Here is a 26,884-nt window from a genome sequence, read left to right as displayed (position 1 = left end):
AGAACAGCGAGAACAAATGTGAAACACCAACAAACCAAATGCTCTCAGCAGCCGCACAACAAACTCCTGCTCGACGCTGATTTAGAAAACATTGTACTCCTTCACTTTGGATTCATATTTACACCTTTATTTTTTCATCCCTCGCTTCCAAACAAGCACAAATAACTTCTTTCACACGCCGCGCTCCACTGCTGTGTCTTAATTCTCCTGACAGATTGACTTCTTAAGTTTTCGAAGCCGCTTTATCCTCCGGCGTGCAGCCGAGACTTAATATCCGCTCTTGTTTTGTTCGTCACGCCGTCGGCGCCGCACAAAACCTTCCAGTGCAAACAGGAAACCAACCAGCTGGTGTACTTCAGCAGCCGCCGTCGCATTTATCAATATCCCTCAAGCACACGAGTTGATAAAAGTCCCCCACGGTGAAGTTCTACAGTTTGTTTTCTAGTTATAACTCGCTGCTTAAATAAATACCACGGGAGTTATTTAGCTTTAAAATCTGTTTTGGTTTTGATGCAATCAAAGCGTTCACACCTGCAGCTGGAACATAATGAACTCTGCTTGGTTAAAGTTGAATGTTTTTGTTTTATATTTCTCTTTGTTGGTGTTTTCTGTCTCTGCCATGTTGTCTGACACATCTGAGGCGTTGCTTTTGTTCTTGAAATGTGATTATTTTCATGCCGGAGCCTTCACAAAGTGTTTCTCTCTGAAAATAACAGAGGAACAAAGACTCCTGAGCAACAACACAGACTGTAGTGGATGCTGTAAAACTAATTAGAAGTCATAATAAAGTCAAGTAAAGATTGTGAGTCACAAACTTTATCTGGAAGGTGAGAGGACTTCTTCTTTTCCTTCAGGGTAAAACTGAACACACCCCTAACTGGCCAGCCAGTCCCATACTGGTGTTTCTGTGTGGTGGTGGTGTTGTGCATACGTTGGGGCCTTCAGGTTTTGCCATTAAGAAAAAGACGACTAATTCACTAATTTACTTAATATGTGGAAATTTTTGCATTTTATAGGAAGAAGTACTATAATATAATATAATACTAATAACACCACAGTGTAGAAATACTGTGTATATATATGTATATATTTATTTATATATGTGTATGTATATATGTGTGTATGTGTATATGTATGTATATATATATATACAGTATATATATATATATTTCTGTTATTATTATGCAAATTCCATATTTGCAGTGGTTACAGGGCATTACAAACAACAATAGCGACAGCCAACCTCCTCCCACAACCTATGTGACAAAAAATAAAATTAAAATAAATAGATATAAAATAAATGTATATAAATAAAATTAAAATAAATAGATATAAAATAAATGTATAAAAATACAAAATAAATAAATAAATACCAAATAATTATATAAAAAATAAAAATAGATAGATATAAAATAAATGTATAAAAATAAAATAAAACAGATAGATACAAAATAAATATATAAACAATTTAATTTAAAATAAATGTATAAAAATAAAATAAAACAGATAGATACAAAACGAATATATAACAAAATTTAATTAAAATAAATAGATAAAAAATAAATGTATAAAATAAAAATAAATAAATCATAGACTTCTGTCAGACTTCTTGAACTTCACCGAGCAGAAAAGCAAGAAATCCTGTATGTATTATGTAACTCATGTTTAAAGGGGAACGTCCTATAAATGGGCATCATTGGCGTGTTGTATCCTCTCTACTTCAGAGTGACTGAAACTGAGACCACTTTCTCACCTTTTAAGTACAATCAGCTGATGTATCATCCTCTCTCTCCAGGACCCCAAACCAAAGTTTGTCCACCCAGCGAAGGGTCCAGCAGCCGGAGGAACAGTCATCACCATCGAGGGAGAAGACCTGGACACCGCAACTAAAGACGACGTCACCGTCAGCGTGGGCGGGGTTCCCTGTGAAGTGTAAGCAACACTTTCCTTCCCTAATCTTACTCGTGTTTCCTGAAGAGACAGTTTGAGACATTTAAAATTCCTCCTCTCTCCTCTTCAGCCTGGCGTTCGGCTCAAAGATCACCTGTGAGACCGGGAAGTGGCAGAAGGTGTCCTCCGACCTGTTAACGGTGACGGTGAAATACGGTAAAAACACCACCAAAGACGTCGCAGCTGCGTTCCAGTACTCTGAAAACCCCAAGATCACAGATTATAACCCCAAGGACAGCTTCGTATGGTGAGTCTGTTTTTATAGAAGTAATTAGAGACGTTAAAATAAACTGAATTGAGGTACCTGGATGTACCTGGAGTTATTTTCTATATTCTACTCAACATATGGATCTTTGAAATTAAGGTGAACTGTCCCTTTAATGTATTCACACACAGTTCTTCTTTATATAAACGCCTAAACCCTTTATTGAAATATTACAAATTAGTGTACACAAATAAGTTTACAGTCTTATTTGGATAAACGTGCAGATAAAGTATTTAAAGTGAAATATACTAAAGCAACAAAAACATAAAAGTCAAGTACTCTGTGTGAAGTATTTTTGTGTCGTAGATAAATAAAATAATTAGCAAAGATCATGTGTTCATTCTGATTTTCAAAAACTTTAATCTGCTGTCAGCTGAGAGTATTTTAGTAAAGACATCTTCCGTCTGTATGACATATTGGCAGCTTTATTCAGCTGTGATTTGATGATCTTGGTGAATGTTTTGATCGAATAACTCGACAATCATATAAATGTGAGAGAAAAAGAATCTCCCAAAATGTAAATAAAAGTACAGAAAAAATCGGCATTTGAGGGTAAATGTACATAAATTAATTTCTACCTCTCTTATGTGTTTGTGTAGCGGTGGTCGAAGGATCGTCGTGATTGGAAGCGGTTTTGATCTGATCCAGAGAGCCACGATGAAAGTCAACACCTCCGACGACGAGTTTTCACAGAACACCACATCTGTAGAGGTAAGAGAGTATGGAGGACAAAAGCTGCCATTATAATAAATTAATTAATTAATAAATGACTCAATAAATGAATAAAGAAATGTAGAAATAAAAGCCTCAATTATGAAATAAATGTGCACGTTGATTTGAAAATATATAAATGTGAATAAATACTTTTTCACAACAAAAGCTCAAACTAAATAAAAAAGTAACCCTTGAAAACGAGAACTATGATGAAACATATTATTATTTTTCTTCTTCTCAAATTAAAACTAAACAGTAATGCAAAACGGTAGCGTAGAATCACAGTGACACTGTTATCTCCAGTGTCCTCCGCTGCGCAAAATGATGATAAAGTTGATGTGGCTGCTTTAACCATAGACGGTATATAAGAAGTAGACGTAGTCACCGTGACGTCACCCATTGGTTTGAGGACTGCCGTTTTGAAGCCTCAAGTTCTGCATTTTAGCCATTGCATCTTGGTTTTTGGCCAGGAGTTGTACTGATCAATTCTACGATAAATGTTCAATCAATCAATCTACATAACGTCAGAGGTAGACGACCAAATCTATTTTTTAATGAAAGCAGAGTATCGGCTGGCTGCGTATCGGTCTGCAGCTCCATCTGACACTTTCTGAGTCAGGAGCCTGAAACAGAGAGAAAAGGGCCGACGCTCCTATTTCACCGCTGAATAGCTTTGAGTGACAGAGTCTCTTAGGAAAGATTCACTGCAGGGGAGAGGAGGTGAAGTCGTTTTATCGTCGCTTCATCAGAAGCTGCCGTCTGAAGCGGGAAGAAAGAGAGGGAGACACAGTGGGGGGAGGCAGAGAGAGGGAGCCTGAAGTAAAAGTTACACCTGCACTGAAAACCTGGAGTGTGTGAAGAGATTCACTGAACAAACTGTGAACACTTTTCTTTCAACCATGAGAAGAAAATAATAAAAAATATATATATTTAAACCTGCAATAACCATTTTTGTTTTTGGCCACTAGTTTTCAGCAGAAACGACTAACTTTCTTCTATTTTATTAAATTTTTTTTGTCTGCATTTGTAATAATTTGGTCCTGACTTTGGACCTAACGTTGTGACACAGCTGGATTGACTTCTCTCTTTTAACCCCTGCGTCTCTATCAGTTCGTCCAGGAGGCTCTGAGTAAGAACGACACCATCCTCCAGTTTGACTCTCCGCCGGTGAAGAACGACTCCATCGACAGCCTACGGACCTTCCTCCAGCTGGACAACGTGGTGGAGGAGCTGAAGAGCTTCAACTACCACCCCGAACCCTCCTTCGACGCGCTCCTCAAGAACGTCATCACCGAGGCCAGCGTCATCATAGTCACTGTGAGGACAAACGGATCATTTTTCTCTTAACATATCGCTTTTCATCTCCGGAAAATTAAATTTACGCTCTACTTGCGTCCATCAGGGTAAAGGTTTCTCCAAGGCAATGACGGCCAAAGAGGCCCAGGCGTTTGTTGGAGACGCCTCCTGTCACGTTAACATCCTGCAGGTAAACACACACTTTTCTCCGCTTAGTTTATAATGGCTTTATACTGTAAAGATGGAGTTTTTATTAAATGGAGGGTATCAGAAAGTCACATCATACATGTCTCAAACCAACAGAGAAAGTCTGGCAGGTGATGCCGTCATGCTGCAGAAACACAGGCTTCCACAAACGCAGCATTAGGCTACGTTAAACACTATACAGTAAACCATTCACCACCTGATATAAAGGACTGGGCTGCAAAGATGTTATCTGACAAAATCAGAACTCTTCTACACTTTTTAGTTCAGATTCTGCACCTTCAAATCTACTTAAAATGATATTCTCTCCGTGTTCATTCATTTTCTGAACCTTCATTTAGTTGACTTAATCTACCAAAACTTGCAGACTTGGTTTTCTTTTCAGAATAAAAGCAGTTATTGGGTAGTAGTTGGTGTAAAGTTAGACATACTTTTTCCTGCAACATCCCTCTACCTTGAACAAATAAATTGTTTTTTTAAGTCGCAGATCCCCAGAACCAAAAATATGAAATATTTGTATTAAGTTTAAAAACACCTTGGCAAACCGCTGTATCTCTGTAGGCTATTTTAAGGTGAGAATTACAGTGATTTGAAAAATGACGAAGTATGTTACATCGAACAATTATCCAGCTAATGTTCACCCAATCTTGAACTTTTAGAAAAATGAAAAGATGAAACGGGTTCTTTATTTAAAATTAAAATCAATGGTGTTTTGTTCTGGTGGTTTTTGTCACTGAGGTGACAAAATTGTTATCAAATAAGAAAGACGAGGAAAAAAACATATTTCTGCAACATAATAATAATATGAGAAGGACCTTTTTAGTTCAGGTCTATATTAATATCACTAATAAAGTTATACCAGCAGTCTAACATGTTTGTTCTAACATCTTTGTGTTCAGGATGATAAGTTGATCCTGGACGCTCCGTCATCGCAGCCCAGCTCCAGATCCAGATCCAAACGCCAACGCAGAGACACAACCAACGACCTGGAGCTGGAGCTCGTGGTAACCACAAATCTACCTTCATACATGACCAGCTTTAGATCATTCATATAAAACAAGGGTTAATACAGTCAAGTGTTTTTCACACATTCAGAGGTTTCACTTTAACCTCCTTAAACTCAGATATTCTGTTTGCTCTCTGTCTCTCTCTCCAGGTGAAGTTTGGTCATGGCGAGTGGACGGTGGGAGAAGTCTACTACGCCAGAAAAGACGACATCCCTTTGGCGATTATCATCCCTGCAGTCATCGTACCGATGCTGCTCTTCATCGCCGTGTCCGTCTACTGCTACAGGTTAGAAAAGATATGACCACACACAGAGAGAGACACGTTTATTGTTCTCTGTGTTGATATGTTTTAAATCTCTTCCTGTCTTTAATGTGTGTTAACAGGAGGAAGAGTCAGCAGGCAGAACGAGAATACGAGAAGGTGAAACACCAGCTGGAGAATCTGGAGGAAAGCGTCCGAGATCGCTGCAAGAAAGAGTTCACAGGTACAAAACACTCACCTGACACCTCAGAATTCAATCTAATCTCAAATTAAGATCATTATTTTCTATTTACCTGTCATTTAAAGTGTGATTGCATGTTAACATGTTACAAGAATTACCCTTTAAAGTTACGTTTTAGGATTTTTGTGACAGCAGATCTGAAATTTTTGAAACTGAGTTTATCAAGATAACAATTAAAGAATTTGATGAATGCATAATATTCAAATCAGTTCAACAATAACAGTAGAAAAGTATGTGAAAATGTAGTTGCTCGATAAATAAATAAATAAATAAATATGTCATTAAAAAAACAAACATTAAAAAAATCAATGTAGCCATTAATTAATTGATAAAAATTTGCTTCTTTATTTATTTATCTTTGTAATAATCCCCTTATTTATTTACTCTTCTCTTTAATTTCCCCTTTTCTTCATGTATGTGTTTATTTTTTATAAATTTTTATTTTATTTATTTATGTATTTATTTATTTATTTATTTATTTATTCATTTATGTTTGCATTTATTTTTATTTATTTATTTATGTTTGCATTTATTTATTTTTATTTATTTATTTATTTTTGCATTTATATCATATTTTTATTTATTTTTATTGCCCTTTGCATACATTTACAGCTTCAACGACGGCTTTATTTCCATATATTTTAAGGTAGAGCAACTGCCAAAACATCTTGACAAAATGTGAGCAGCAACGAACAAACTGCCCACATTTTTACGGATATTTAATGTAAAACACTAATATTTAGTCCAAGTATTTATACATCGTGTTGACATCAGTCTCAACAACAGTGAACTCGCAGTGAACAGTGAACAGTGAACCCTCCCTGAACTCGCCAACTCCCACCTGACGGTTCCCAGCGTTCAGCAGACGCAGCACAAAGTTGTGTCCAGGGAGCTGAATGTTGCCAGCATCTTGTCACACGTTTGCGTTGCACAGATTAGAGGAAGCCGCCACTTTGACAGTTTATCTCCATAATGTGAACTCCTGCCAACGCGATTCAGCAGAACGCGCTTTGGCTCAAACATCAGAAAAAACATCCCTTCAGGTCTTGTTGGCGAGGAGCTCGGTGGACCGTTTTCAGCTGAGTCTGACAGCTCTGTTAGTGAGCTGGAGGCATCACATGTCTGATGTTTCCAAAGAGACTTTAAAAGGATAGTTCGGGTGTACTTCTCCATAGTCAGTGTATTACCTACAGTAGATGGAGTTTGGAGAAACAGACAAGAGTACCAGCACGGGAGCAAAGCGATGTACTGCTGTGGACAGGGGCAGTAGCAAAATGGATTTTAGCCACCTGAAAAAATTCAGTTTGTGTACGCTATATTTAGAATATTTTAGCTGTTTTACCTCGCCGTCACTCTTACTATGAACACCTCTTCAACATGTTGAGATTATACTATCATACAACACACAACTCAAATGTTTCATGATTTCTCTGTCAGATCTGATGATTGAAATGGAGGACCACACCAGTGACCTGAGCGAGGCCCGGATCCCCTTCCTGGACTACAAAACCTACACCGACCGATGCTTCTTCCTGCCCTCCAAGGACGGCGCCAACGACACCATGATCACAGGAAAAATACAAATCCCAGAAGCCCGAAAGGCCATCGTGGCTCAGGCGCTGAACCAGTTCTCCAACCTGCTGAACAGTAAAACCTTCCTCATCAATGTGAGTTTTTCCAGCCTTTCCCTCCTCTGTCCTCCGTCTTCTGTCTTTCTTTATTTCTTTTTCAATTGGGACCTAAGGATAATAACACCTGATCCAAATGACAGTTAGTATTATTAATATTATTACTAGCTTTTTTCTGGTAGCTACTACTATTCCCAAGATCAAGAATGAATATTCTTTATTTAAAATCCACCGTGTTCTCTGCCCTCCAGTTCATCCGCACGTTGGAGAGTCGTCCGGACTTCAACGCCAGATCTCGCGGTTATTTTGCTTCCCTGCTGACGGTGGCGCTGCACGGCAAACTGGAGTATTACACGGACATCATGAGGACGCTGCTGCTGGAGCTGATGGACGAACACGTGCAGAACAAAAACCCCAAACTCATGCTTAGGAGGTGAGGAAGGCCTGGATACGTAGGACTGAACCTGCCAAAATCATAAATAAATAAATTACTCATATACTCTGATAAAGAAATATGTATTAAATGTAGCAAAAATAATATTAAAAATAAATGTATTAATTGATAAAGTGTATACATTTATATTTCTGTTTTAATTTGCTTCTTTATTTATTCATCTTTGTATTAATTCCCTTATTTATTTACTCTTCTGTTTAATTTTCCCTTATATTTATTTATGTATTTATTTTTATTAATTTTTACATTTATTAATTTATTTTTGCATTTATTTATTTATTTTAAGTTTGGGTAAATAAAGGGTGAAATGCAAAGGAAAAATTGTGCAGAAATAAATAAAAAATATGCATAAATACATAGATAAATGCATACATTCAAAAAGAAATAAAAATTTATAAATTATAAATGAAAAAATAAATGCATAAATAAAAAAATTCAAAAATTCAAATAATAAAAATGACTAAATAAGAAAATTATAAATAAAAAAATAAATCTAAAAAATAATGAAAACAAATACATAAATAAATAAAAGGGAAATTAAAGAGAAGAGTAAATAAAGAAGGAAATTAATACAAAGACAAATAAATAAAGAAAGAAGAAAATTAAAACAGAAATATCAATTTATGTCACATTTCATCAATTAATGAATGGCTACATCTATTTTTAATTGTTCCGTCCTCCATACATGATAGGGAAGAACACTTTTATTTGTCTAGGCTGTATGTTTATTATGTGTTTGTGTTTATTTACGCTGTAACTTTTGGTTTAAAATTATATAAAAATGTCTCTTAATGTTTTTATCTTTTGTATGTGTATGTAGGTCAGAGACGGTGGTGGAGAGGATGCTGTGTAACTGGATGTCCATCTGTATCTACCAGTTCCTCAGGGTAACACTCACACTTTCACTTATTCTCTGTTTTTTACTTTCCTGGAGTTTGTTTTGATTTTTCTTCGATCTGTTTCTCTTGCCTGCCTCTTTTTCTTGTTGTGGTGTTTCCATAATTTAACATTCTCATACCAAAGATGGTGATTAAAAGTTGATATTTTTTATGTTGTGATGAGGATCAGCAGGTGAATGTTGACTGAATTTAGTCCTTCAACACTAACTTCATCCTGCCAGTATCCAAAAAGTTCAACTAAACAACATTTAGACTGTTGGACACTAAAACCAGGATGGGATTATCACAATTATTTAGTTTGATATGCAGAAGATGATTATACTGTATATATATCACTGTTACATATTGTACTTAAACACTTTAAATAGACAGAAAGCTACCCTCAAAGACAAAGCTGATATCAAACTAATATGGTGTGTTTCAGGACACGGCAGGAGAGCCTTTATACAAACTGTTCAAGGCCTTGAAACACCAGGTGGAGAAAGGACCGGTGGACGCCAAGATGAAGAAAGCCAAATACACCCTGAACGATACGGGACTGCTGGGGGACGACGTGGAGTACTGTGTACTGGTTAGTAATACAAAATAATACACACAGTGTTCTTCAGTCCAGCACGTGTGTTGACACATTTATAGATCAAACCTGCTGATTTCTTCCTTTTTGGTGTTATTCAGTGTTAAGCCCATAGCCTTAACCCTCGTAAAAACTCCTAAAATAACTACCAAAATGAATCAGGAGTAGCTCCTCAACCATACGGCTTATATGCATATATCTGGTCTCTTTTGAAAGGTAAAAAGCTAAGGAATATGAATAAAGTGAAATTAAACTAAACTCTATTATCAGTCCAGAGAAAATGGAGGTGCAATAAAGGAAAACATTTGATTTTTATCCTTGCCTAGTATAAAATCGTTCAATAATTTCCCACTTTGGGATCAATAAAGTACATCTATCTATCTCAATTTCAAAGGCAATATCACCATTATAACAGAGATCACATGGATAATGATGCAACTGGAACTGTAAATTTGATGAAAATATACTAGAATACACCATTTATGATACAATTTATAAAGATATACTCAGGTGATCTCCGTGTTTTGTTCATGTTTACTGTTTATATGAATATGTTGTCAAGAACATAGATTTGAGTCAGTGTCATTAAATGTAAAATATGAAGTTTGACGGCTTTGTTTCCCCTTTAATAGTGGGCGATGTGTGTTTAGAGTGGAGGTGCATTTAGGTGCATTAGAAAGCTCAGAATTTGTAGTTTCCAATGATACCAAATATGTTATTGTTAAAAAAAAACATGTATATCTTCTATAAATAGATAATCTTCCATCGCAACTTCTTGTAACTACGCCACAGGGTTCAACCCGGTACCGGGTTCGTCGGGTTTAAGAGGTTTAATGCAAGCAGGTTGCAGCTTCTCAAATGTGCTTTTCTCTGTTTTATAGCTTTGTGAACTGAATATTTTTTGGTTTTGGACTGTTGGTCGGACAAAACAAGACATTTGAAGACGTCACCTCTGGCGTTTTTCCCTTTTAAATTCAGCAAACTGATCGTTAGTTGCAGCCCTGCTTTTTTAATTTACTCATAGAAGTAAACATGCTTCCACTCCAGAGTGTGACAGATGTGTTTGTGATGTCAGACCCTGCAGGTGTTGGTGCATGGCGAGGGACCGGATGTGACTCCAGTGAAGGTGTTGAACTGTGACACAATCTCCCAGGTGGGTTTGATTCCTTTCTCAGGTCTGTTTTCAGAGCTTCTTCACCATCAGGACGTCAGGAGACAAATATTTTATTATATCTGGTTTCTGGTGTGCAAAATGTCTCATTTTAGGTTCCAGGTAACCTCAGTACTTGATTTTATATCATATATATTAGGAAGCTGAACTCCATTTTTAAAATACAGGTGTTTCTGTGGTGTACCTTTTTAGTTTTTACCTTTTAATTCTGGCGTAAAGGGGAAACTGTTAGATTGCCTTTACCAGACAGGAAATGGCTGGTTTAGAGGTTGTGGCATCAGTCTTCTGTGATATGTCTCTGCTGTGTGTCAGTATTGTTCAGTGCTGATAAATATGAATAAAATAATGGTTTTAGTTTTTGTGTTAGCGCACAGTTTTGGTAGGTAAAATGTTAATTTTCTGTCCTGCAGGTGAAAGAGAAGATCATCGATCAGGTGTACAGGAACCTGCCGTACTCTCAGAGACCAGAGGTGGAGAGCGTTGCTCTGGGTGAGAACACACAGACAGAAAATTAAGCTGAGATTTATACAGATAAATCATTTTTGCTAAAACACAATGTTCAGGGTCACAAACCAGGAGTTTGTCACCTCCTGCTGGTCTGTGGTGGAACTGCAGGGTTACAGTAACATAATAACACAATATTTATCAGATTGAATCATATTTACAGACTGCATTTCTTAAGACATAATAATGCTGTTACACAAAGTCTGTAGACAGAGTTATTCAGTGTTTTTAAATCAGTTTATGCTTCTAAAATGTGAGACTTTGCTGCTTTTTATATTGTAAACTGAACATCTTTGGGTTTTAGACTGTTGGTTGGACAAAACAAGACATTTATATATCACAGCCAAGGACAAAATACATTATTATGAAAGACATACATTCAAATTTGTTCTCAAATCCGTCCACAGAGTGGCGTCCCGGCTCCACGGGTCAGATCCTGTCCGACCTCGACCTCACCTCCCAGAAAGAGGGACGCTGGAAGAGACTCAACACTCTGGCTCATTACAATGTGAGTCTGTTTGCTTTCTTTCATGCACAATACTTTATATTTTACTTTATTCTGTGTGGTCCAAAAATGCAAACATCTAATACTGTGATTTGTTCTGTATGTTTAGGACACTTTAGATTGCATTATTTCCTTCTTTCATCTGGAAATGTTAAGTCAAATAATCGATTAGTGAGCAACTATTTTGATAATCAATGAATCGTTTCAGGTGTTTTCCAAGTAGAAAATGATCTGCTTCCAGTTTGAGGAATGAGGATGTGAAGAACAGCTGCTTTTCTTTCTCATATGTGATAATAAACTGAATATCTTTGGACTTCTGGTGAGATAGCTATTAGATCAGATTGGAGTTCATGTTCCTGCTTCTGACTCTGGATGTTTTTAATCAGCTTTTTCTCTGCACTGAAACGACCAAAAACTGAAATGTCGAGCCACATGAGACTCATCGTCTCGCTGCAGGAAACCAACAGAAACTAAAACACTCCCAACAGTTTGACATTTAAAGAATGAAGACGTTTTATAGAGAAATCTGCAGAGAGACAAAGTGGAACTTAATAACTGTGTGCAGTCGTTCAGTTACAGTGAATCAGGATTTTATTCATATTTGACCTCAATGATTTCTTGTGTTTCAGGTTCGAGATAACGCCACGTTGGTTCTGTCCAGAGTTATACACACACAGGCTTTCCACCAGCACCAGGACAGCTACGAAGAGAGTACGTACACACACACACACACACACCCTGAAATACAGTTTTCATGTCCTTGTACTTACGTTTTTAGGCTTTTCCTACACTCATCTTCTCCGATGGCTGTAGTCTCTGCTGCTCACTTTGAATTTCATGACTTTACAATCAATATGAAATCATAAAATATTAAAATATATTTAGAAAATCAAAAAAAATCAGTTTAAAGTTACAGGAAACTTGATTTAGAATCATGTTAAAGCATGTAAAGGTCCAGAAAATATCAGATAACAATTAAAAATCTGTACTCTGTGCTTGAAAAGAGCCAAACGGGCTTAAACCTCCACGTCTGAGCCAGAAAATAAAATTAATAACGTTTAAGTAAAGAAACAATTAGTGACATTTCTAAGAGCTGATGGCAATACAGCATACGTATTTATCACCAATTAAAAGTTTCCTGTGCCTTTGATAACACAAAAGGGAGGTTTTAATTTCCACTCTGTTCGCGTTGTCAGAGGACACATAATTTAGGACAGCACAGTTTTGACGTCTTAATAATCACCCTGGTGACTTTTAAAGTTTTTGACATTTACATTTGACATTTGTATTGTGACATTTACATAACAGGAGATATTATTATTCCGCCTTGTATGTCACTGCAATACATTTATTAGCTCAATTATAATATCTTATGCACAAAATCAGTTTAATAAACTAGGAAACACTTTAAATTGGGAGTTTTCATATCGGATCAGTTAAAACTATTTTCTATTATTTATTTATTATTATTTTTATTTATTATTATTATTTTCCCCTCAGGATGCTTTTGGGTTAAAAAAGGTTAAATGGGTTAAAAAAAACTAATCTTAAAAGTATTAAAAAATATATTGAATTTCACATTCTCTAAATAAGGCCTTGAAAGTATTGAATTTCATTTACAAAGACTTTTTTTCTTGTCTTTTCGTAGGATTAAATAAATATCAAGACCTCATAAATAACTGTGAAACATGAGTATTTATTGTGTTTGGTATGACTTGGATTTTATACGACTGTTTACGTCAGTATATTGTTTTATGCTTTTGACCGTGGCGCGAATCAGTCCGTTGTCAGGAAAGAAAACAAAACGTCTCAAACTTTGCTGCTAAGAAACTAACATTTGCTCATTGCCTCAGAACGAGCTGGTGTCGTTTTAACGATGAACCTCAATAAAACATGAACAGATTGCGGCCAACTGTAGACTTTGATAGTGACACTCAGTAGTCGTGTTTATTCGCACCAAATCAGTTTCAAATCAGGAGCTTTTGTAACCAGTATGTGAGTCCATATCATTTTTCATTTAATGTTATTAGAGTACACACACTTCACAAAGTTATTGTGTATTCATTATGAATGTGAGTAAACATGTTTTTGTTAAATTCAAGTTCTTCCATGATATCCTTCATACTTTTGCCAGTGAAGTTGGCATTAAATTTCGTTCTAAGTGGTATTAAAAAGCCTCGGGGCTACCCTGAATAATCTGTGTTTTCACTTCCCATGCCGGCCAGCTGTGTGGATTAATAAACAAATATCCAGAAAAACACTTTACATACAGCAGGAGAGCAAACCGTAATTAAACCAGAGTCCCAACTTAATGTTGTGTCAGTTAATGCCGGTGCTCTGTCAGATATTAATAAACAGGCCCTAGAATTAATAACTTTAAATGGGATGTGGCACGGAAATGTATCAGAGAGAGAACAGAAAACAGTCTTGTAATTTAACACATAGATGAAGCTGGTAATGTTACGTCTTCCATGTCTGTTTACCAGAAAACGCCCTGCTGGAGGACGACCTCACCTTCCACCTGGTGCGGCCGGCCGACGAGATCGATGAGGTGAAGTCAAAGAGAGGCAGCATGAAGGACAAGGCCATGACCAAAGCTATCACTGAGATCTACCTGACCAGGCTACTCTCTGTCAAGGTGTGTGGGGCGCAACATAATGAAGTACATTTACTCAAACACTGTACACTTAATGTACAATACTGAGGTACTACACTACATTAATTTAACAGATACTACGTGCTGGTTATGTTACAGATTAAGATTTTACATAGAGATGATAAAATACAACGCTCTCTCTCCCATTCATGATGTTTCTCATTTGTTTTATTGAAAGATGCTCAATTTACATGATGTTAAACTTGTGTTATAGTCAAACAGTATATATGAACATAGGGTATGTGTGTGTGTGTGTGTGTTTCAGGGCACTTTGCAGCAGTTTGTGGACGATTTCTTCCGCAGCGTTTTGTGCTCGAGCACCGTCGTCCCCCCTGCCGTCAAATACTTCTTTGACTTCCTGGACGAGCAGGCGCTGAGACATGACAACGTGGACGAGGAGACGCTGCACATCTGGAAGACTAACAGGTACACAATACAACGCACGTCCTCTGTATACCTGATATACGACTGTTATGTACTGTACGCACAGGGTCTAGTACAGGTAATGCAAAGTCTCCCACTTATTCCTGGTACTGATCACACATGTTTCACTCACTTAGAGATGCTTTATCATTGTCTATATTCTAGTTTTCTAAAAAATAAACAATATCATTAATGTTGTACAGTGTAAGAATTACTCAATTAATACTATAGTCTATCTATTGACCAAAAACTATTACCACATTTTTAATCTTTTCTGTAATTTTTCAAGCAATTAAATGTGACAATTTGACCCTGTTCATGGTCGAATAAATACTATGTACGAATAATACATTACTCTATTTACAGTATAGAAGTGGGTTATTATATATGGAGTATATGTGAGACGTGTGCCTTTTTTTTGTGGAAAACAAATAGATATTATTTATCATTATTATTGGTATTATATAATTATTGGTAAATATGAAAACAAATATTCCAGATAGGAATGATGGAATTGCTACAACCGCATTCATCAGACTGTGATGGATAATGATTCATTATTGTTCCTTTGTTGATTATTGTCCCGATTCGTTGTTGTAGTTAATCAGAAAATATTGATATATGCCCTTTACAGTTTCTCACAGCCAAAGTTGACAAACTGTCTAAAACTCAAAGATATTCAGTTTACAGAGATATAAAACAGAGAAAAGCAGAAATCCGAAGTATTTTTAGTAATTTTTGCTTGAAAAATGACTGAAAATATTATTGTTTACTGTGAGAAAACTAGAATATAGACAACAAAAAAGCATCTCTGAGTGAGTGAAACATGTGTGAGAACCAGGATTAAGTGGGAGAAGACATTCAAACCGCCTCTCATGGATCATGATGTCAGTAAACTGGTTGATATGTGACGCTTTTATCTGATTCAACGTCTGCCAGCATCTCATCAAAGCTTCTGTGAATCTCAGCCGGAGATACGACCTGCGAAGGAAACCTGCTTCCGTTACACGTCATCAGCTTTAGCAGAGAGTCATTATGTCCTCGTCGTCAACATTAAAGCCTCGTCTAATCGGCCCTCTTTTATCAGGACAGATAAATGATGAGGAAGATGAAGAAGAAGAAGAAGAGAGGAAATAGAACTTACTCTGCTTTCCATCTGGCCTTGAGCTCAGCCTGTCAATCATCACACACACGTACAAGTTGGAGGATGAAATATTCATCAGTGGTGTGAATTATTGACGAGGCTTATGGTCTGAGGAGGAAGAGATGAAATGATAAAGGGAGGAGGGAAGAGAGGGGAAACAGGAGTGTCAGCAGGTCCTTAAAAAGTCTGGAAAAGTCTGAAATTGTCTTCGTTAGTTAGTGTTTCTACAGCTGCACCTGTCAAGCTTTCTGTTCGTGCTCGCCACAAATTCAGTTTGTAGCGATAACGGAGGCAAATTTACATTTAAAAAAAGAAAATCATATTATTTGAAACAGTGGGTCTATGATTTCAGACTGAGGTGGATAAAAGCAGCTTCTCATTGCTGCCCTATGTTCCTACGCATGTGTGTCTCTTTCAAAGGTATTTTTTATTGATTATCAATAATGAATCAAAGTTTGTTTTACTACTGACACAAAAAGCAAACGCACAAACAATCACAGCCGACCACAGAAAATATATTCTAAATTATAGATAAATAATGTTAAAATTATAGAAAATACAGAGAAAATATCTACATAATACACTTTAATAGTAACAGAAGTAGAGAGATAAAGGGAATAGAACATTGATGGATATAATAGGAAAAGAAAAATGCAAATAAATAAATAGAAAAAATGCAAATAAATAAAATAATAATAATAATAATTTAAAAAATACTCAGAGAATACTCAGGTTTCTCAAAAAATGTCAAGGAGGGGCGCCACACGTTGTAAAATTCACTCTCTGTTCACCGAGTAGTATATCAGATTTTTTCTAGATTCATACAGTACATAATGTCTCTAATCCAATGTGAGTGGGAAGGAGGGGCAGAATTCTTCTCTTGAGTGTGTCTCTTGATATGAACTAACATTGTAAGAGATTTCTAAGGGCTATATTCGCAGTTCAAATTGCAAAAGAATGAAGGGAGATGGACATTTCAAATGCAGTTTGAATGGTAAAAATCGGTTAAGCCACTGTGGAGATATCAACGTCTAAAAATTGTTGAAAGGTGTAAAGTCAAGAAAACAGTTTTACCCGCAAATGTGAGGGTGTTGGTTTCAAGGAGGTTAGCTTTAAAGCTTTTAGGGAGTTTCCAGAGGCGGCGAGTGACCATTCGCAATGGTTGATGGGATGAGCAGTTCCTTCACTCTTAAAATAATTATTTACCTTTGCTTTTTTTTTCTGTTTTCCAATGTTTTTTTGCTCCAAATCAAATATCTTGTCTTGGTTTTATGATTAAAGCTCTTTGTATAAGGATTTACTGAAACGTCACCGGAGTAAATTAATACCAGTTCCATGTATTTCCAACAACCTGATCCGAGTCTCTCTCTCTGTCGTCAGCTTGCCTCTGAGGTTTTGGGTGAACATCCTGAGGAACCCCCACTTCATCTTCGACGTCCACGTGACGGAGGTGGTGGACGCGTCGCTGCACGTCATCTCTCAGACCTTCATGGACGCCTGCACCAAGACGGAGCACAAACTCAGCAGAGTCAGTTCACACAAATAACAAAATTTTAATTTACATTCTAGTATTTTAAAGTTTTTTTTCTGCATTAAGAGCTGCTTCTTCTTCTACTTTATTTTTTTAATCAACTCAGTTCGAAATTTGACTTTTGTGTGACATCAAAATATAGATCTATTTGGGAACCAATATGACAAAAGAATTAAGCAGAGCAAGACCCCATGAGAGCTCATCAGTGGGCTGTTGTAATGTCAGCTACAGGATGGTATATTTCACACAGTTATCGTCAATATTTCTTTACATTTTGGCACAATAGTGCCATTAAAAGTATGCCGAATTATCTATTATCAGCTCCTGTTTGCTGTGTATCCATGGATATAGAGACAATTATCACTGGATTACTGTGATACTGAAGAAAACTTAAAAACGTGATAATTCTTAGGCAAGTTCTGCAGCGAGGAGGCGGGCTGATCGAATCTGGCTGCAGCAGCAAAAGAAGAGTTAATTACAAAAAAAATTAAACGTGAACATCACAGACGGGTGATAATTAACAGTGCAGGAACATCCAAGAGAGGATTTTCTCTGTAAAACATCTTCACTCCACACAGAACAACATTTTAAGATGAGAAGCTTTAATAAATGATCTTTTATCTGTTTTATTTCTTGTTCCTGCAGGAGTCTCCCAGCAACAAGCTACTCTATGCAAAAGAGATTTCCACGTACAAGAAGATGGTGGACGAGTGAGTTTGTTGCAATATATATATATATACTAGGGCTGCATGTCTATTTGTTGTGTTTAGATAAAGATCAGGCTACACTAATATTAGTTTTATACTATTAGTAGAATTAGATTCCAGTAGGATTGTTTCCGACTAAACATTTCCAATAACTCCAGAGCGTTGTAAAGTCCTAAAAATCCAAATATATTGAAAAAAAAACAGATGTTATCATTTCCAAAATTCACAACATGTTTTTATCTAACGAAATATTCTGTTTTAACACATATGTGTTGGCGTTTAGCCTTTCAAAAACTACATTTTCACTGAGGTCAAAATAATGTTTGCTATCTCACAGCACCATAAATTCCATTTATATAACCACAATAACACATCTGTTTTTTAGGGTGATGATGTCATAAAATATGATGACAGACATTAAAATCTTCATTTAAAAACCTCGATAGAAGCTTCAAATGTAAATAAAATAAAACGACATTCAGTACAGCTGTAGTACAGAATGAACAGATGTGTCTGGATAGTAGTATTTTGGCAGAACAGCTGGGCTACATGTGGGTCCATCTGCTGCAAAAGCTAATAAAGCTGAAAATGTATTAAACAATATCGAAGCATGTTATTAAGTTTAAGACAGAAATGTCATTTACATTTGATCACCTGATATATAAATGATGATTTGATTGTGTGTGTGTTTTCTTCAGTTACTACTCGGGCATCAGACAGATGGTTCCAGTCAGTGACCAAGACATGAACACGCACCTGGCTGAGGTGTCCCGGGTATGACATATAACTAATACTCTCTCTCAACTAGAGCTGCCTCCTCTTAGTCGATTAGTCGACTAATCGGTTGTTTTGGTTTGCATTTTTGACTTGTAATTATGACCTTACATGGTTCCATTGTTTTAATATGTAACATGTGTTTCCTCTTTATAGGAACACACAGACAAGCTGAACTCCCAGTTGGCCTTACATCAGCTGTACCAGTACGCCAGCAAGTACTACGATGTGGTGAGACATATCTTCAAAATGTTATTGCGTTCAGTTAAATTTCTACTTCTGTTCGTTGTGGAGAATCCATAAAATACAAGAGAGAAATAAATGCAAGATTTACAGCCAGTTTTGTAACTTTTACCAAGTTATACAAATGCGGTTTTATTTTTAATTTAAACTGTTCTGTTATCATCTTCTTCAGATCATCCAGTCGCTGGACGAGGACCCAGCAGCCCAGAATAAACAGCTCACCCTTCGCCTCCAACAGATCGCCGCCGCCCTGGAGAACAAGGTCACCGACCTTTGACCTCTGACCTCACGGAGGGGTCAGGGGGCGGAGCTAACGGCTACTAAAACACAGGATGTTGTTTTCAATTTAAGGACTCAAAGGAGGACGAGCTCGCGGACTCTACCGAATGTTTGACCATGTAAGGACTGAAGTGGGAGGGGCTAGTGGAGCCACAGGAAGCTGTTGACCATATAAGGACTAAAGGAGGGAGGAGTTATTGGACTCCAGGAGGGGTGAGGAACGGAGATGTTGGACAAATGAAGTGTTAAAATATGGTAGAAACTGAAGCGCTGATATCTACTACAGTTGTGTGGCATACTTCCACTTGGCATCCCGAAAACAAATACCAAGGAGGGATGCAAAATGGTGACCGTAGTATGGCTGCAGATGGGAGCTCTGTGAAATCAAAGGGTTATTTTTTTAATGGTAACGAAGGCGTTCGGTAAGTGTGATCCTCGGACCTAGCTGTTTCTGTGTTTCTCGACATCACAAGTTTTAATTTGACCACTCAAGGACTGAAGAAGAAAAAAGTGCCACACAAGGAATGAAGATTTTTTGGATAATTGAAGAATATAAGTGAAGTAATGAGCCATTACTGAATATTTTTCTTATTTGCTACTCAGCCCTTTTTTTTGGAAGTTTGGATTGTAGAAGTACAGCGGCTCCAGGATGCTTTGTGACCACTTTTTAGTTATCGTATTACAGCGACGTTATGAACTGTGGATTTGAGGTGAATAACGCCTGATCTGAGGTCAGTTTTTCTGTTTCCACACTAAATGGCCACCAGGAAAATCTGATCTCTCGTCAGCAACAGATTTTCATCCTAAAGTGTAAAAACACTTGGACGAACTTTCTTTTCCCTTCAAGCGATCTCAAATATAAAATAATCGACCAATGAAAACCCACTACGGTACACACCACTGGCCAATCAGGGGTCTTGGTTTGTTTGATGGCACAGTTGAGGAGAGTGAATTCAGGGTACGATGTCCAAAAATCAAACCACAACATTTTAACTTTTCTTATATCATTGGCCAAATGTTGTTTTTCATATCAGATTATGTGTTTCTATGCTGATGACACTGTGCTGGTGACTAAAAGATCACAGCTGAATAATTGCATTCTGTTTAGTTTGTTTAGTATTATTCTTTGTATGCAAGCTTTAAAAGGAATAGTTCGGGCCAAGTGGGGTTGTGTGAGGTACTTATCCCTAGTAAGTGTATTACCTACAGTAGATGGACCTGCACAGGAGCAATGTACTGCTGTGAACGGGGTCAGCAGCACAACGTATTTTAGACACCTGAAAACATCAATATCAGTTTATATCAGTTATATTTAGAATATTTTCACCGCTTTACCTTGCTGACGTAGAAAATCTGTTTAAATGTACGCTACATTTAGAATATTTTCACCACTTTTACTTGCAGTCAGATGGCCCTTTCTGACGGGGAACTGAAGTCGTTATATCCATCTATGTCGTCTGTCTTCAAAGCCACCAGACTCCATTGACAAAAATAGTAATTTTACCTTGCAGAACACGGGAGTTGCTGTTCTACCGCTGCATCTATCGGATAGTTTGTTTGTGTTATTGTGTGACTTTGGTGTTTTAAACGGTTAATTCGGATTCTCCAAAGTCACACAATAACACAAACAAACTAACCGATAAATGCAGCGGTAGACCAGCAACTCCTGTGTTCTGCGAGGTAAAATTACTGTGTTTGTCAATGGAGTCTGGTGGCTTTGAAGACAGACAACATAGATTGATATAACGACTTCAGTTCCCCGTCAGAAAGGGCCATCTGACTACAAGTTAAAATGGTGAAAATATTTTAAATGTAGCGTACATTTAAACAGATTTTTTTAGGTGTCTAAAATATGTTTTGCTGCTGCCCCCGTCCACAGCTTCGGCTTCCGCTTCCCCAAACTGGGACTGTGCCGAACGCCATCTATTGTAGGAAATACACTGACTATTGACCTCATACAACAACACTTCAAAAACATCAAAACTCTCCCTTTAAGCATAAGCTTTCTATTTCCATATACAACATGAAAAATATCTTTTTAATGGACTGATACGATGTCACTTGGTTTTTTCTGTTGTGAAGTGTTAATCAGGGTGGTCCATAATGTCATATCTTGTGCGTAAGTGTGTGTGTTCAATAGTTATATCGACACCGTCGCCACTTTGTTGTTGAGGACCAGCTTGTTTTTACTTTCTGTGAAAAATCATGACTGCCTAATCATGTGATCTAAACAGCCAAACACTTTTATTGTTAAGTGTGATTTGTTTTTTTAATTTTTTATAATCTATGTAATTTCACTTCTTTTGCAATACTCCCGTCATATATAATGCTGCATTTCTGCATTTTCTGAACACATAAGAGGAAATGAGTGTCTTCTGAAGACAAGGTATCCATGGATCCTTCAAAAAGGCTTAAAATAAATTTAAAATTAAGGTGGTGAAGTGTTAAAATGTATTAAATCCAGTTATTATAGGGCATATTCCTCCATCATGCATTGCCAGTGTTCAGTATCACTGCTTTCCAGGGAGTCTAAGGTACGTACATTAAAAAAACACACAGTTAAAAACAATGAATTGTCCTCCACCTACAGAAGACTTAAAATGCATAAAAAACAAATCAAACAAAGAAAGTGAAATACAATATGCATCGTTATATGTATTTCCTTTTTGTGTATACATTTACTGTGTCATAATTAAATGGAAAACATACGTTAAAAGAACAATGATTTAGCTTTTTGTCTTCAATAATGATTGAATTTTTCATTTATTTAATTATGACAGTAATTGCGTACATAAAATATTGTATTTCACTTTATTTAGGCATTTAAATCTTCCATATTATCCTACACAAACATACCAAAAAATGCACACTGCTGTCTCGTTCCCAACTATCTTTTCATTCTACATCGACGTGACAAAAGAAAATTTGTGCAATAATTGTTACGTAGCGCCTGCAAATACTTTTATGTGCCTCCTGATGATTGCCGCCTCCTTATTCTGCCCATTAAATGTGTTCATAATGAGATTGTTTAATCAGAAGTAGGTTGGTTTAGTTTTGTTTCTGGCTTGTTGAAACCTGTCGAAAAACATCTCTGTCAAAGAGTCAATATTTTCAAGAATATTTTTTTGAAAAATCACGAAGGAAAACATGTTAATTTGAAAAATATGGGAGAAATTGTACCATATGATCGTTTATATTTCCAACCAGTCTGTAAGTGAGTGAATTGTGGACCAAGTTATTACAAGATCTGCAACAGTCTTTGGGTTTAAGTGCCGTTTTAAGTCGCTGAAGTGTAAATGAACTCATTTATCTTCTCCTGTGCTACACATTAATCATTGTCACCATAGATTCATTATATATATCTGCATTATTCGTTGCCTTCTGAGCCCAGACGACGTGCTTTATGTAGTGCTTGAGTTAATATCAAAGATTAAATATGCAGTTTGTAAATTGGATGATGAACCCCTTCGCCTTCTAGGAGAGAAACTTTGTTTTCTGTTTTGTTTTAGGGTACAAACTGCATCTTTAAATTCTGTAGCAATACGACCTTAAAGCTGGTGCTGTATCTTTGTACTCATGTCTCAAATCACATCCGAGTTTGGCACCCCATGACCTCCATATACAAAGACTGAAATAAACACATCTTAGCTTTTTTATTTTACTCCTCACAAGCTTTCTTCTGGGCATTTCTCTCTCAGAAATGTGCCACTTTGGTGCCAAATAACTTCAAGAAACTATCGTGTGTTGTTGTTGTAGTGTGCATAATATCTAAGGCTTGGACTGTCATTTGTATGTTTGATGAGTGTAGCCAGAAATAAGGGGAACAAATAATTGTATATTAAATTCAGTGCCGAAAGAAGAAAACTTTTCACAAAATTTCACCAGCTTTTCAAAGTAAAGTGCCACATTTGCTTTTTAAATCCTTCTGACATAAAAGCTCAATCTCTACTCATTCTACAAATTAGTTTATTAATTGTGAAATATGAGACATCTCATTTATGTAGAGGATATACTGTATCTCTATTCCTCTGCCAACACTTGTTTCTTTCTGCCTTCTTTTTGCCACCAGCGAGTGCCTTAAAGTGTAGAACTGAAAGTCTATTTGGAAGTAAAAGCCAAGAAAGGTGTCTGTATAGATACATACACGTTTAGTGCACCCGATTCAACTGTTATCAGGCCATTAAATAGGCGTTATCAGTCACTATAAGCACCATAGATGTGGGTCAGTAGGGGCCTACTACACCTACTACGTTGTAAAAGTGAAAGTGAAACTTAAAAGCAACACGTTCTAACATGTTGTAAAACTGAATGAAACATTAACGTTTTGAACACAAAAAAAGAGACTTCTTTAGGTTTACGCAACAAAACTACAACTTCTTTAGGTTTACGCAAACAAACTACAACTTCTTTAGGTTTACGCAAACAAACTACAACTTCTTTAGGTTTACGCAACAAAACTACAACTTCTTTAGGTTTACGCAACAAAACTACAACTTCTTTAGGTTTACGCAAACAAACTACAACTTCTTTAGGTTTACGCAATAAAACTACAACTTCTTTAGGTCTACGCAACTAAACTACAACTTTTTTAGGTTTAGGCAATAAAAATACAACTGCTTCAGGTTTACGCAACTAAACTACAACTTCTTTAGGCTTAGGCAATAAAAAAACACTGCCGCGTGTCTTGTTCTTTTATTCCGTCTTTCGGTGATCTACCACATGAATAGATGATAAAACCTACTAGTGGGTGTAGTAGGCCCCTACTGACCCACATCTATGGGGCTTAAAGCGACTGATAACACCTATTCAATAGCCTGACAACAGTGTAATCGGTTGTTTAGTGTCGGTTTACAGCATGTTTATGGTTCTTAACTGGAAGATCACAATCCGGAGCGATTACAGTATTTTAGAGGGGGCAAAGTTGGTACTGTCAGATGTTTTTAAAGCTTGTAAAAAAACAAATTTAGACCGTCATATAGCCATTATTATACTTTGTCATTTCATGCAGATGATTATTTAACAATTTAGCAAAATTACTCTTAAATAACATTAAAAATAAAGAAAATGGAAGCAAAAGAAAATATAGATTGATGCTTTTCCCATTGGCAAAACATTTTAAAACTAGTGTAATCATCTTTTTGGGGAAATGTTGAGAATACTTTGTCAACATTGTGGATAACTTAATTTACAAACCATTGATCTAGCATACATGCATTGGCACAAAACCTGTTAAAAAGTGTTGGTTTAACTAACACACTTCCCCATGCTCAAGAACAGTTTGGTAAATATTGGAAGGATGTGATCTGTATATGTGATGTTTAATTGAGTGTTTTTCAGAGGCACAGAGGTATACAGGAAAATGTTCATGTTGTGATGACAGGATGAGGGATCAGCACAGGGAACTGAGGCTTCACTGTAATTAGATTTATTCGTCCACTATTTGAGGATCTGTGTGTTTTAATGATGTACAACTGAAGCGTATTTGAAAGATATTGTTTCATGAGGCACAACGTAAACAGAGGGTTTGAATGTTAAACAGAAACTCGGCCCACTGGTACTGATGTTTTGACCAACATCACAAGGGTTAAATGTGTTTATACCATTGTATAACAGTTTGTACATCAAATACAACGTTCCCATTGTTTATTCTTGTAACATCATGGTAGGAAACAAATTGTTTTGGACGGCCTGGACCAAGTCTAGACCGTTGAAACGGACAGAAACAGCACTACCAGTGACCAAATGGTCTTTACTGGTCTGGAACCCAAATCGGTGAGTCTTCTGAGGAAGTGGAGAAGTGGGCAGAAAATCCAGATCTAGGAAGTCCAAATATTCAATAAAAGATGTTTATACAAATGGAAAATCTTCTGTTGTTTTGGTGTCTTTCATTTTTCTGCTCCTGACACAATGTGGACTATTTTAGATAGTGTTTATAATAATAATAATCATAATTATTTATTTATTTATTTATTTGTTTATTTGTTTATTTAAATTTTAATCTTTCATTTTATCCTGTAAACCCTCCAGACCTTGATTTAAATCATATCAAAACAAGTTTTCTCAGTTATAAAATAACAGCAGCCTCTCTAAACTTTCAAAATGTAATATATACGGTAAGGAAACAGTGATAAATCACAAATGCAACAATTTTTAACTTAAATCCGATGCTCAGTCACACTGAGAGACAAATAAGCCCTAGTGGATTCATCAGATTTCAGTTTTTATTATGTATGCATTAGAAACAGTGCTGTGTGGATGTTTCAAAGCAGAAAAACTGTGTTTAACTATCAAACCCAGTGATACTCGTCAGACAGCCGGAGGCGAGGACACCGAGTTTCATTTAGAGACGAGCCTCCTGTTTGTGGCAGCTGCCAATTCTCTGGTGCTTGCTGTTGTTTCCCTTTTCCCTGGTGTTTTTTTGGTTGAGTTGCTGAGTGATTAGAGGGTTATTCAGTTCACCTGTTGCGCAGGGTGTGGGGACTGGCTCTTAAATGATAGTTGAGAGCAGCTTGGTGCATTCCCCTCTTGGCCAATCAGGGTGTAACGACGACCTTTCTGTAGGGCTTAAAAGAGGAGGGAAATTGCACACCCAGTGTCATTCTGATCTCTCCTTCACTCAATGCAACATGTATTATCAGCTTTACCAGAAACTCCTGGTCTGTTTTGGGCCCTTTTGGGATTCTGTGATCTTTGTGTTTTGTTTGTTGAGAGTGTTGACTCCTAGTTGGGGAAACAAGTTAAGTGCCAACCAATTGGGTTACCTGCACTGGGACGTTTAGGTACTATTTGTGCAGCGATCTGGCTTGCCTTACAATAGCCTAACGCCTGCAGGCTGTATTTTTGTATTCTATTCATTTGTTGATTTTCAATGAAACCCTTTATACCCATTTCTTTTAGTGTATTTTATTTGGGAAAACTTTAAAGGAGGGTAAAAGGAAAAACACAAACCAATATTTCAGTTTCCTTAATTGTTTGTTAATATAGAGGCATTTGTTCATTAGCGAAGAGGCATTTGTTCATTATTATTATTAAGAAGGCATTTTATTTTATATTATTATGTGGATGGGAACAGTTTTTCAGTCGTCTGACTGAACAACTAAAGTCTGGGGAACTCAGTACCGCCACATGTTTATGATTCAGAGGAAATCTGCTGCTCACACATTAAACTCCTGACAACAAAACACTGGATTCACATTCACAACTAGCCTACGACTATATATTATTAATGAATATTTATTGGTTTTGTTCACTTAGAACTGATTAGAGCTCTGTGGAGTTAATTTATGAGGATATATATCTAAAACTGATCAAAATGGTTTTTTTTATTATATTAATTATTTAAACTAATAAAACACAAACTAACACTGATTTACTCTTAGTTTTTTTTCTACAGAAGTTATGTGTGAAGATATTTCACCAATAACTCCTTCTGCAGAACATGAGCATAAACTGC

General features: G+C 36.6%; 1 protein-coding gene across 5 annotated transcripts in view; it reads left to right on the top strand.

Annotated features, from left to right (window-relative positions):
- The window catches only part of LOC141762240 (plexin-B2-like), a 163,760-nt gene extending 138,466 nt beyond the window's left edge, over positions 1-25,294 (top strand). For 2 of the 5 annotated variants that reach the window (XM_074626254.1, XM_074626255.1), the window contains exons 21-43: positions 1,796-1,932; positions 2,021-2,197; positions 2,815-2,926; positions 4,040-4,246; positions 4,332-4,415; positions 5,329-5,433; positions 5,586-5,722; positions 5,821-5,921; positions 7,377-7,606; positions 7,819-8,000; positions 8,842-8,908; positions 9,345-9,491; positions 10,570-10,647; positions 11,076-11,154; positions 11,577-11,677; positions 12,304-12,385; positions 14,161-14,312; positions 14,596-14,756; positions 17,278-17,425; positions 18,074-18,138; positions 18,834-18,909; positions 19,066-19,140; positions 19,325-25,294. In XM_074626254.1, the coding sequence (XP_074482355.1) occupies positions 1,796-1,932; positions 2,021-2,197; positions 2,815-2,926; positions 4,040-4,246; positions 4,332-4,415; positions 5,329-5,433; positions 5,586-5,722; positions 5,821-5,921; positions 7,377-7,606; positions 7,819-8,000; positions 8,842-8,908; positions 9,345-9,491; positions 10,570-10,647; positions 11,076-11,154; positions 11,577-11,677; positions 12,304-12,385; positions 14,161-14,312; positions 14,596-14,756; positions 17,278-17,425; positions 18,074-18,138; positions 18,834-18,909; positions 19,066-19,140; positions 19,325-19,429 (2,808 nt within the window). In that variant the 3' untranslated portion in view covers positions 19,430-25,294. The remainder of the gene's footprint in view (positions 1-1,795; positions 1,933-2,020; positions 2,198-2,814; positions 2,927-4,039; positions 4,247-4,331; positions 4,416-5,328; positions 5,434-5,585; positions 5,723-5,820; positions 5,922-7,376; positions 7,607-7,818; positions 8,001-8,841; positions 8,909-9,344; positions 9,492-10,569; positions 10,648-11,075; positions 11,155-11,576; positions 11,678-12,303; positions 12,386-14,160; positions 14,313-14,595; positions 14,757-17,277; positions 17,426-18,073; positions 18,139-18,833; positions 18,910-19,065; positions 19,141-19,324) is intronic. The other 3 variants (XR_012592761.1, XR_012592762.1, XR_012592763.1) reach the window with 3 other exon arrangements.
- Positions 25,295-26,884: the final 1,590 nt, after the last annotated feature.

This window comes from Sebastes fasciatus, chromosome 23, assembly GCF_043250625.1.
Source record: "Sebastes fasciatus isolate fSebFas1 chromosome 23, fSebFas1.pri, whole genome shotgun sequence".
Taxonomy (NCBI): Eukaryota; Metazoa; Chordata; class Actinopteri; order Perciformes; family Sebastidae; genus Sebastes; species Sebastes fasciatus.
Note: the sequence above shows the minus strand (reverse complement) of the source record. Positions and strands in the feature narration are given on the sequence as shown.